The following is a 12,410-nucleotide window of genomic DNA, read 5'->3' as shown; positions in this document are numbered from 1 at the left end:
AAACAAACGAAAAAACATCCGCTAATTGTAAGGCTTTTGCTTATTTTCGATATGCTGTAACTTTTTTAAGGCATTAATTACCTGTTTACCCAAAAGTTGTGAAGACATATTACTATTTTAAGTTGACATGGCTCGCACTTCTATGTATATTTAAAACCAAAATCTTTTTTTTAATTTTGCGTTTCGTAAAAAAAAGTATAATCATGGCGGTGACTGCCGAAGCCCCCGTTCAATAGATCAATGTCAAAATCGTTTGCCCGCAATTTTACGCCTAAGGTTGCCGCAGGGGCGCCAAGCATTGGGGCATCAGTACTATCGATTTTGTCGCGTGTACAGTCAAAAACATTTGCCTTTATAATGCTATTACTGCTGTGTACGTTAATGAGACAACAAGACGACCGCGCTGATACTGTAGGGATCAATAGTGTTTTCGATACCACAGGTTTTTGTATTAAGGTTATTTTACCCTAGCTATATTATAGCTAATTTTTGTTTTATTGTGGAGTACATTTAGAATAGTAGGGCAACTTTTAACACAAAAGTCCCGTTCTAATATACTTGGATTAAAATTTCTTTTTGAGAGAATGTGCGTTAAATTTAGAGGTTTTGCAAATCTTTGAATTGCGATTACTGCAATTAGGTCAAACGTTTTAAAAGGATAGGTAAACCAAATTATTTATGAAGGAGCTACAGTAAGCACACAATAAGCTATTTTAATGTTTAGTGGGGTTAGGTGAATTTCGAAACAAAATAATTTTACTTCATTAAGCAGTTTTATTTTACGGTTTGCAGTCGATCGCTTTGCATTTTATGTTTACAATTACTTGGTCTTACCTTTACACTTTTGCGAGAACTGTGTAATGTAGTTTTTAATTTAAATATAAAGTTTTACACATCGCCAGTTACGGCAGACTGTAGTGCAGTGGTTCTCAACCTTTTATGGCTTGCGGCACCCCTACAAAATTTTTTCGTAGGCAAATCACTAGAATGTCATAATAAACCGAACTGGAACAACATACATCAACTCTGCACAACGCAAGTTTCAATTGGATATCTTCCACTCTAATCTTACACAAAAATTTGTAAGATATGGCAAAAATAGGATTTTTAAAGATTCTCAAATATCTCTTGGCACCCTTGGGCATTAGAAATGGAACTTCAGGGTGCCGCGGTTGAGAACCACTGCTGTAGTGATAGCAACAACTATTTACCTGAAACGTTCGAGGTACTGGTACTAAGCGGGCAAGCTTGGCATAAAACGCAATAGGACACTTTTCGGCATCGACCAAACGACAGGGGTTCCTTCCAAGCGAGTTCAACTGTGCCTGAAAAAATAAAACAGTTGCAAATTAGACGTTTAAGATTAAAATAATCCATCAAAAATTCAACAAATTAGCAACTAAATTTAGGACATAAATTTAAACAGTATTTTTGAAGTTTAACTTGCCCTGATAATGCGTTTACACAGACCTTTTTCCATATTATTGATTTCAAACATTATGTTCGGTAGTTTTTTGAAAAAAAATGCGATAACGAAATTTTTCGTTTGTTTACCTGCAACCTTCCTTGTATATCTCTAAGTTCCTAGCCTAAACGCTTCAAAACGAAATATTTGTTTTGAGACAAAAAAAATAATCCAATTAAACTCTTACGGTATCCTGCGTTCAATTTGAGGGAAACTATGGCACTATACCTGTGAACAGTTTAAAAAATATATAGTGAAACACGCCCGAACAATCGCAGGACTGACAATAATTTTTCCAAGCTTTTGACTGAAAATGGAGAACGAAAACTATATTGGATCGATAAACGATCGTAGTGATCTCCGAACTGAAATCAAGCTCTTTCAGCTTCCGTGCAATCGATATAAGACAGAAAATGTCAGAAATTGTGACCAGTTGTAAAACAAATGTACAGCAAAAATTCGGCAACGGCCTTAAATGGCCGCGAAACACGTGAAGGGCAAACCTGGTTGTTTCGCGATCGGCGTCACGGTAAGTTGAATGGGGGCGCTGGGAAGGGTGGCGCACACTTCGCAGTCGTGGTGGGGCGGGGGCGCGCCTGGAACCATTGGGGAACCTTGGGCCAAAAGGCCGCCGCCAGCCCCCTCGCACCGGCACCCGGTGGAACCGGGGCGAGGGGAGAAGGAATTGGCCGGACACGGGGTGCACGGTTTGTTGCCCGAGGACGATCTGCGCAATAAATCAGACTTATTTTACATGACGCATATTTTTGTTGGATGGTGGCAGACTGCCTTGAAGCGCAATAGAAATTTTTTGAAAGATTTGCTAAATTCGATATTTGCATTTTTATTCGTTGAGCGAACAGTTACGTAAAGCAGTCGACATTTCTTGGGGGATATTTTTAGATTTTTGCGAATTCGTTTTGACGAAGTTCATTTGACTCGGATAAACGGGTCTGTTAATAGTCTCGGCCGTTTTTATCTAATATCGAGATTATTTAGATCAAAAAGTTTGCAAACATTTTCGATCAAAATTACACAAAGACCTAAAGACTGTTTCGGCATTCTAACTTTCTGGCCGAGTTAAAAGTATTATCAGGTTCAGTGTTTTTTTTAGGGTGTTTTGGGGGACCGAAACGGTCCCTTTTTTTGGTATTTAAATGAAACACTTGCGGTCTCTTAAAACTACTTAGCGGTCACCAAAACCAAACCTTAAAAAAAAAAACTGGTTTATTGGGTATTAGTTAAAATGCCCACACTAATCCTCATACCTTTAAATTCCTAAAATTTCTTATAAAAATACCGAGAAAAGACGACCACAATTTTATAACAAAGTTCATCTAAAACTATTAACTTACTATTTACACGCAAAGCATAGTTTCCAAACGCACTTACTTGTAGAAATTGACCGGGCAAGGACTACACATTGTTCTGGCAGAGTTGGGCTGGTATCCGGGCAGGCACTCGCAAGACCCGGTCCTGACCTTCCACTCCCCCGAGCTGGTGCACCGGTACAGTGGGCCGGGGTGGTCCGGGGAGGCCGGGTCCGTCAACGGTACAGAGTTGGCCACGCAATATCCCCTAACCTGCAAATACAAAATGCTTCAAAGTAAAAAAGAAAATATACGATAGCTCTTACTTAAACGAAGCGCCATTTAGGAGCTTTCTTCATAAACCTGGTAAAAGCAACTTAAACTGATTTGCACAATACTTTTGGCTCTATTGAAGTCCAAAATTATTAAGTAAAATTTGGCAATACTAAGCTTTGTGTCATGCAAGAATTAAAGTTGACAAGAGGCTAGAAGAAACTCACCTAAACAAGTGAAGTGTGATTTACTCTAAGTAAAATTTGAACCAAACCTTGTGTTATCTCTTTTATTGTAGATAAAAGATTAAAAACTAACCTCAACAAGTGAAGTGTCGTTTTGACCGGTATGGGTTGCTCTGAAGTTCGCCAGTTTGTTTGTGATGGCCGGACAAACAACGTAATACACCTTGGTGGAGACCAGGGAAATGCAGGCTCCCTCGTCCACGATTGCAATGTACATGGCTTTGTGCCCTGGTGTTGTCGGTATGGGAATGCTCACCATCTCGTGGTTGATCTTCTTCTGTGTCTCGGGTGCCTCGTTGAAGCGAACCTTAAATATAATGTATTAAAAAGATATTACATTTTTGTAGTGGCATAGTGGCTTGTTTTAGTTGTAATATTATTTTAATCTTAAACTATACATTTTCATAACGAAACAATATTTTAAAACCATAGAGGTTTCCCAATTTTTTCAAAAAAATAAAGGTAGCCGCTTGGGCTACATTTATTATGCTAACTTCAAGATTTTATCATTTATGTTGAATATTCTGCAAAAATTCGAAGTCATTTGAACAGCAATTTAAACCTTAACAATTTTGGAATATAAGTAAATCTAAACATGTGTTTTGTGACCAACATAAAACATAGAAAGTCAACACAAATAACATTGTTTTTATGTGCGAATGTTATTACCCTAAAACTTGGTTGATATTCTAATTCCACTTTTTTTAAAATTAAGGTCAATTCGACTTTATTTGCAGTTCTATGTAGACATTTCACTTTGTCTGCAAACTTCAAAAAACAAATTTCACAATATGGCCGACAATGGTACATTTACCTCGGCAGCTACGGTGTCGACTTTGATGAATTCATAGTCGTTTAGATCCACTTGGTTCGCAACTGATTCCTTTTCCTTGTTGAGCCTGTAGTATACCTTAAAGGTTTCCCGACAAATTGTGTCCTCCAAATCCTGGCATTCCCGCATCCAAAACTGCAGGTCGACATACACCCGGGAAACGCCTACAAGCAAAATCAACAGTTTATTTTCCCAAGTTCGTATATGCATCCTAACAATACAGAAAAGTGTACCACAATGAACAAAACAACAGCTTTGGTTGATTTCAAATATTAACTTAGGAGTCTAAGGAGTCGAATTCATCATTTCAACAAACCATTTACCAAACAAGAATGGATTACAAAAGAATTACAAGAATGACTAAAATTTTAGTTTACACAGTTTAATAGGGCAACTTTTCCACTTTTTAAAAATTCATTCTAAAATTAGAGGTAATATGTTTTGCACTTTGCAGTGTTGTCAACAAGTCATTAAATGACTTTAATTGTCAGTCAAGTCATTTGTAAAATAACTTAGTGAAGTCATTTTAAATACCGGTACATAACAAGTCTAGTGCCAGTCCTTGGAAGTCATCAGTTACCCAAGTCCCAGTCAAGTCATATTTAGAGCAAGTTAACTTCAGGTCATTAACTCAAGTCATTACAACACTAACCTTTTGGTAAAGGGGTATCATTGCATCTCTTTTTCTCACAGAACCTATGCTAGGGTATAAACTTACCTGTTACATTTAAGTAAGGGCTTCTCAGCCAGCTTTGGATGTCTCTTGATTTCTCTTCCTGAGTGTCGGGGCAGATTTCAAACCCCCTTGGGGTGGTGTTGCCAAAGAAAACACTTACTTCATCCCACTGTAAATATATAACATGATTTATTGTAGAATTTTAAAACAAATAAAGATATACATTAATTAATTATTAATGGTCAAAAATCAAAATTGTTCATAAATTTGAATATTTTTTTTATTTAGCCCATGGTATCAATGTGTGAGGCATATTAATACAAAGGTTCAGATCATAGTATATTTTTCATATTTTAATTTTTATATTGGTAAATAAATATATTATTTTGTTTGAAAACCTGTGTTGACATTAACAGACACATGATCATATTACTTTGAATGTAAAATATAACTAAGGCATTTTACCCCAATATGAATTGATGAATTAACCACTTTCGATCCATTGATAATAGTCTCTTTTTTCCATCCATCCAAACTAGATGCTTCAGTTGAGGTGGTTAAAATTTCCACTACAACACATCATACACAGTAGTATAAAGGTTAGTTCAAATATATAGATATATATGCCAAGTAGAAGACCATATATGGGTGTAACTTTTGTCCAAGAAGTATTAGTGTAACAAATTTGGGGTGAAGAAAGTTTAAGTAAATAATAAAACCAATAAAATATATTTTTAATGTGTTTTACATACTAAAAATGAATCTAGGATTTTGGCACTGGTCTAATCCTACCACATTTTTGTCTCTGAGTTTATGTTTTTAACATTATTTGTGTTAGGGTGTGAGTTAGGTTTGGGTGAGACAAGTATTATTATTATATTTATTCCCCCATATTTATTTCTTCCTTGCTATTTCGATTTTTACACGTTTCGTTAATGTAAAAAAGGTGGTAGGATTCTTGACACAGCCAGATTTTTTTAATTGTAGGAATTCTAAAAGCAATACTAACGCTTAAACTTTTAGTTTGGATCTGTCTGTTTCATACCACTAAATGTTTAGTTTTGAATAGTTTATCACAGGAGTAAAAACAAGTAAGCATAACATGTTTCTTTTTTACCACATATTCATTGACTCATAAAACTTCAACACACAAAGCATTTACGAGCAGGATCAGCCATAAGGTTACAATAAGTTATAATTTTTCCCCAAGTATTTATCACAAGGCAGCGTTTCACCAACCAACCTTGGTATGCTTCAGCACAAACATTTAAAAGGTATAAGATGTACACATTTATAAACTTCATCGGCAAAGCATGTGACTTGGACTTTTTGTCTTCAATAAACGGAGGTCCATCGTCCGAAAAGTATACCGTAAGTCCGCATCCAGCCAGTCCAAAATCGTCACACAAAATCAATTGCTGAGTAAATTAGGTTCATTATACGTATCTTGAAAATAAAATCCGAAATTGATACATAATTACCACATGTTAGGGCATTTCAAAAACTATTATTAGGCACATGTAAACTAGTGTTGATCCAACTTCACACATTTTCAAAGTCATTATTTGTCCTCGCTCATCGCATGCCTTTTTTAAATAGTATCTAATCAGCTATGAATTTAAACCCAGTAACGATTTTGTAGTTTCATGAACGGCCTTTAGAAAAACCCAACATTTTGTAATAAAAACAAGCTAACTTTGACTCCTTAACATGCCAAACATAACGTTTAAGAAGGCTACTGGGCCCTACCTACAAAATATGCCGAAGCGTTCTTCGCTTTTTTACGTTTGTTGTTTTTCTCTTTTGCCACCAAATTTATGAATAAAACAAACTACGCCGCACTGCCACCTAACGCCGGTAGACGAAACAAGAAACTGACAAAATACTTTTTTCAGCAAGTTTACCTACGAATCAATGCCAATCAATCTTTTCACTACAATAAGTACAAAACCCTTCTAATTTTTTTGACCAATCCTTTTGAAAAATTAGTTATTAAATATATCAATATTTAATGTCCAAAATGGGTAAGTGGCCCAATAAAGGATTTTTATCATTTTCGAAAAAAAAAAAAAATTTGGAAAAAAAAAATGTTCTAATTTTAATTCCAATCTCATTTTAAGAAGCTAAAATAAATCTAGTTGTCCAAGTCTGCGTACATAGCTGCGTACAAGTGTTTAACAACTGTGGTGTAGTTCAAGTCCTTATAAAGCTGCTCTTTGACCAACGATATTACAGATACAGTTAGTTGGCGACGGCTTAATATGTTAGTTATTTACTCATTTTTTGTACGATGATCGCAAATGGAGTTGACTGATAAACATCGGATCATATATCCGGTGTGAGGTGGTAGTAGCCTATGGGTTTTTGTCCGATACTAGGGTAGTATCGTTGCTGATACGAATTGAATATAGGAATTTGAGCCAGTATTTGCGATCCAATATGGCATGGGTGGCCAATTTATTTTGGATTGCGATCGAATAAAATATTTTTTTATAAAGGCTTTTGATAATAAAGTGACAACAACAAATGACGTGACCTGTATTTTTCCACAATGAATCCGCAAGATAACCGATACAGGTATAATAAAAGATATTAATAGCCTGACCCTACAATATTGTCACCTGCTATAACTATACTATCTTGTGCTGCTGGAGGCTTGAGCTTATCTAAGTTTATGGACTGTTTTCGTTCTATTTATATAAAGGCCTACTGCTGGAAGAAGGCTCTTTTTAGAAATCCGACACATGATCGACGCGTTGGCTACCCTTGCAATATAGCGATTTTGAAAAGGGAACATATCAAAACATGTACCGGTAGCATAGGTTAACATCTCGTGGTAACTAAATTTCTTAATGGCGAAGAACCCATTTTTACTAGCGATGGCTACCAGAGTCCCGAATCCAAAATTTGGAAACAATAATGCCACAAACTGTAAATAAAAGGGTGGAATACCGTATAATAAAAATAACAATTTCCAACTATGTGGGCTATTGTGGCATCGAAGAAGCTCTATACCACACGCATCGATTGTAGTACACAGACTTGGACAACTAGATAATTCTAGTTTTCTAATTCATTGAGTTAGAGCAAAATGCGACTAATTCTAGTTCTAACCTAATTTGTGAATTGCTTGTGCGCTCTAATTCTAATCTAATTCGGATTTTACCAAAAATGCTACTTTGTCCACGGCATTTTTGGTCTGTCAGTTCATACACAGAATTTCAATTAGAATTTTAGGTTGGAACGACTTGTATGTAATTTTTACAGTCTAAAAAGGCATAACAATTAACAGGCACATATTAACCATTCACGTTCTTATAAGAATAAATTAAGTTGGTTGTAAAAAATTAAATGTGATTTTTTTTAGAAATTTGGTAATTTCAATTCTAATCTAATTTGAGAAAACTCAAAACGATCTAATACTAATTTAGTTTTGAAAAGCTAAAATAAATCTAGTTGTCCAAGTCTGGTAGAACATCCATGATTCATCCTAATGGGAATATGTAAGAGGTTAGAAATACAGGCTGAAGAATCAGACCAATGTAGGCTACGACTTGACTTGACTAAGTTGGTAAATTACGCCGTAGTATTTAAATGGATTAGTCTAATCTTTCGTTTGGTGTCCAGCTAGAATATATTTTAATGCGTAGTGTTCTGTGGGTTAAAAAGGTTGAAACTTCGCCTTTTATAAACTTGTGGCATAAGTAAACACAATCGAGATTTTGATTTTTCTTTTATTAGAGATCTGAGAAGGTTTAAAACTTCAGCAAGTGAGGGTATTGACCAGTCTGGAGACCGAACTTGCTGGAAAGGTATCCTGCCAAGAATGTCGATTTTTTGATCAGCGGCAGCATTTGGTCATCCATCGTCTTCTGGTCAGCAATCCTCTCCTCGGAAACAGTGTACTTCTGTTAAAACACAAGAAAAAATGTTATTTTTGACCAGTTACACGCCGCCAAATAATTACATACTTAAGATCAGCCGAAGATCGACTGAAAGACTACAAAACAAAACTAAAAATATCTTAATACCCAAACTTTTGAATGGTTGACTTTATTTTACATAGGGCATTGACACCTTGATTTCCTATAGCAAGTAAATCTCAATAATACCCAAAATTGTTTATCCAGAATATAAATACTATTGTATAAAAAAGAGTGCAGATGTAACACAATTACTTTTACTTTAATATAAAAAAAATCAACTATTAAACATATTAATGCCTGGGAATTCTGGTTGGTACATTTGCGCAACCATACCCACATTGTTTATGTAGCTTAGCGACATCCCACGCATAGCTGCGACCTGCAACTATAATTTAAATTTGCCTCAGTACAAAATGATTGTTAATTTCATGTAGAATCAACCAAAGCTGAAACATGGTAACATCATTGGCAACATGGAAAAAAGTTTATAATAGGACAGTTGGTGCATTTTATTCAGTCGCTAAAAGTTGACAGTAAGAAACTAATATTAAAACACTTGCCTCCTGTCCTTCTTCGAAGATCTCTCCTTCACCGTGCTTAGGTTTGGAAAGCTTCTTCCTCCTGAAGTAGGCGTCGTTTACACGCTCTGGGATTTTCACACCGGAGATGTCGATCTTAGTGTTGGTGCCAATCACAAACGATTGGTTGATGCGACGAAGGGGAACTCCGTTCACCTTGTAAGGACCTTGAAGCATAACACTTAACAGTCATATCGTTATGAGGCATTTGTTGTAATACTTTTGAGCATACATCAAGGGTAGGCAACCTATTTTTAGTAGCGGCACAAACCAAAACTCGATTGATTTCCGAGAGCAGTAGTAAATTTAAATTCGCAATTATGTTTATTAGGTTCAAAATTTGATTTCTCCTACAATCACAACGAAAGGTGCAATAAAAATACTTAAAAAAAAAAAGAAAACTTGATATATGTAATTGTTAATCTAGTTTGTTTTTTGTAATTTCAATAGGGACATTTAACTCTCAAAAGTGTTATGTTTATACTAAAAAGCCAATGGATGTGCATTAAGCGCAATAACAGCATTTAGATGAAATTGGGCAAAACTTCCATTTTTAAGAGTTTCAATTCATGGGATGGAAGGCGCCAGCAACTTTAGGCTGAAATGATTTACTCAGAACAGAACAAACTAGAATTTGCATAAAGCCCACATTGTTTTTGCATTTATGTAGTTAAAATAGCCTAAAGTGTGAGAACAGGCCTCCGATTGTTTATAAGAGGTGGGGGCCAGATTATTTACATTGACAGGCCATAGGTTGCCAACCTTTGTCATACATTAATTAAGAATTTGTATAAAATAATTTGGCCACATGTCAGAAATGGATGTTGACGTCATTTTAATAGGATAAAAATATATTTTCAGACGGCACTTCCAGAATCATCATTCATGTAGCAACTTCACTCATTGCTTAAAAAATCTTATCTTATATAGCAATATTTCAAAAAGCTACCTGTCACAAGCAATAGACCAGTGTCAAGCTGCTTGAGGAAGACAACACGTTTTCCTCGGTTGGGTCCAGCAAGGATGATCAGGACTGTTCCTGGGGTGATCGAAGCTCGCAGTTTGTGCTTGTGCTGGCTGAAGGGCTTCTTGCCATGAGATCTCAACTTGCGTGGAAGATCCTCAGTTGGGTAGTACCTGGGCTATGAAGCAAACAATGACATCGTTTTTACTTTAAATTGCAGAAATCTATAGCATGTTTTAAATACCATGGTTTACATAAACTTACAAATACGAAATGGGTTATCATATCAGATTTGCGATTTAGGAACTACCAACAGAAAAAATTATCAGGCCGGCTTTCCAGCAAGCGCTGTTTTGTAGAGGTTCAAGCTCTAATGACAATAGATTTTCCGAATTGATTTGATAAGATAAAGTTATATTTCAAGTACTACCTTGCAATTGAATTACCAAGTGAGATACGCAAACTAGGGGCATAACTAAATTCGAGGTTTTGACATGTCAGAAATGGATGTTGACGTCATTTGAATAGGATAAAAATATATATTTTCAGACGGCACTTCCAAAATCATCATTCATGTGGTGGTAACTTAATATAGTTGTTTTGTTTTGATAATACGCATTTAGCCTAGAGAACATGTAATTTTCAAATTATTCTCAATTTTCTATTCAAGACAACGCATATTGTTTGGGTTAGGGTGCGGGTGGGTCAAGTAACATTATGTTTAATAGTAATAATAACTTGACGCGCCCTCAACCAAACGCTAAACCACACCCTAACCTAAACAATATGCGTTGTGGTAAGCGGCATTTAAAGAAAGTTTTTTTTTTATTAATTTTTACGTACATAAGTGAAAGAGCGCCAATAACAGGGTAACACTAATTTACGGAATGATTAATGGTCGGAACACTCACTAATTTGATGAATGGTCGGAATGGAATGAGCTGTCTGAATGAAAAGAACGAAGCTGTAGGAACAGAATGAACTGTGGGAATGAAATGAACGAAGGACAGTTCATTCCTAACTCTAACCCTAACAGCTTCGTTCATCTCATTCCGACAGTTTATTCTATTCCGACAGTTCATTCTGTTCCTACAGCTACAGCTTCGCTCATTTCATTCCGACAGTTCATTCATTCTGCTCCTACAGCGTCGTTCATTCCATTCCGACAGTTCATTCTGTTCCTACAGCTTCGTTCATTTCATTCCGACAGGTCATTCTGCTCCTACAGCGTCATTCATTCCATTCCGACAGTTCATTCCGTTCCGACCATTCATCAAATTAGTTTCGGCCCTATTCATTCCATTCCGACTATTCATCATTCCGTAAATTAGTGTTACCCCCAATAACACTTTACCTAACCAAACCCGCACCACCATAACCAAAACATATCTAACAATTGTTTGAACGCTGTGAAAGATTCTAGACAAAGCGTCAAAAATTATACTAAAAACGTAAACTGTTCTTACCATCTTCTTTACACGGACAAGTCGAGTGCCTCCATTCTTGTCGCCACCAATCTTCTTCTCGACCATTCTGGAGTCACGTTTCTTCTCGATCTTTGTGACGTTCTTGCGCTTTTTGAAAGCGTAGCGCTTGGCGTACATCACCGACTTGGAGTAGCGGTTGATGCCACCACCCAAGGGCTTATTTCTCGATGAATGCGGCTTCTTGGCAGCCATCTTTTAGGCCGTTCGGTTACTGCAACGTAATAACACATATAATTTAACTAAACTTACAGGAATTGTCTTCAACTGACCGCATAGCTAGCCTAAAACATACATAGTCATTAATAAAATGTTCAGCATTTCAGCAAAGTTTTACTAACTTGCCTAATGTTAAAATGTTTTACAGCCAGTTGTAGAAGAAAAATACACTTACAGCACAAAATGTTTCTCGAAAACATGTTACGAAACTAAAACAATACTTCAGCTTTTCATAGTATAAATAAATTGTAATAAATCGTAACATCTTCGGTCGATTTAGGGAGATATAAAACATGCATTACAATTTAACACCCACCCGGCCAACAGGCATAAGAAAAGGGCATCCGGGAGATTTTCGTTACAGAATCTCTCACAAAACGCCTCCCAGTGGCGATTTAAATTGGGGATATCCCAAAATACATACACATGCACGTGTGT

At 36.2% G+C, this 12,410-nt stretch overlaps 2 protein-coding genes across 2 annotated transcripts in view; both read right to left on the bottom strand.

Moving 5' to 3' along the window:
• The window catches only part of LOC146163567 (ephrin type-B receptor 1-like), a 28,803-nt gene extending 22,570 nt beyond the window's left edge, over positions 1-6,233 (bottom strand). Inside the window, exons 1-8 of the mRNA XM_083381797.1 lie at positions 6,045-6,233; positions 5,267-5,370; positions 4,844-4,970; positions 4,108-4,289; positions 3,367-3,600; positions 2,858-3,048; positions 1,969-2,192; positions 1,212-1,325 (exon numbers count right to left, since the gene is read on the bottom strand). Coding sequence (XP_083237923.1) covers positions 1,212-1,325; positions 1,969-2,192; positions 2,858-3,048; positions 3,367-3,600; positions 4,108-4,289; positions 4,844-4,970; positions 5,267-5,370; positions 6,045-6,105 — 1,237 coding nt within the window. The 5' untranslated portion in view covers positions 6,106-6,233. The remainder of the gene's footprint in view (positions 1-1,211; positions 1,326-1,968; positions 2,193-2,857; positions 3,049-3,366; positions 3,601-4,107; positions 4,290-4,843; positions 4,971-5,266; positions 5,371-6,044) is intronic.
• A 2,282-nt stretch (positions 6,234-8,515) lies between these two features.
• Positions 8,516-12,329, bottom strand: LOC146163566 (large ribosomal subunit protein eL6-like). The gene is made up of 5 exons (XM_083381441.1): positions 12,289-12,329; positions 11,736-11,967; positions 10,255-10,447; positions 9,288-9,472; positions 8,516-8,709 (listed from the first exon to the last, which is right to left on the bottom strand). The coding sequence occupies exons 2-5, from the start codon at positions 11,946-11,948 to the stop codon at positions 8,557-8,559; spliced, it is 744 nt and encodes a 247-aa protein (XP_083237567.1). The 5' UTR covers positions 11,949-11,967; positions 12,289-12,329; the 3' UTR covers positions 8,516-8,556.
• Positions 12,330-12,410: the final 81 nt, after the last annotated feature.

The sequence above is a fragment of the Ascidiella aspersa genome, chromosome 2 (genome assembly GCF_963924565.1).
Source record: "Ascidiella aspersa chromosome 2, kaAscAspe10.2, whole genome shotgun sequence".
In the NCBI taxonomy this organism is placed as follows: domain Eukaryota; kingdom Metazoa; phylum Chordata; class Ascidiacea; order Phlebobranchia; family Ascidiidae; genus Ascidiella; species Ascidiella aspersa.
This window is presented reverse-complemented; position numbering and strand designations above follow the sequence as displayed.

What these genes read in the sequence shown, in the direction of transcription:
- LOC146163566 (XM_083381441.1), bottom strand. Translation starts at nt 11,948, where the DNA reads ATGGCTGCCAAGAAGCCGCATTCATCGAGAAATAAGCCCTTGGGTGGT. An exon ending in TGGTCTATTGCTTGTGACAG is followed by an intron (nt 9,473 to 10,254) that starts GTAGCTTTTTGA and finishes TTATGCTTCAAG; the next exon opens with GTCCTTACAAGGTGAACGGA. An exon ending in TCTTCGAAGAAGGACAGGAG is followed by an intron (nt 8,710 to 9,287) that starts GCAAGTGTTTTA and finishes GTGTTTTAACAG; the next exon opens with AAGTACACTGTTTCCGAGGA.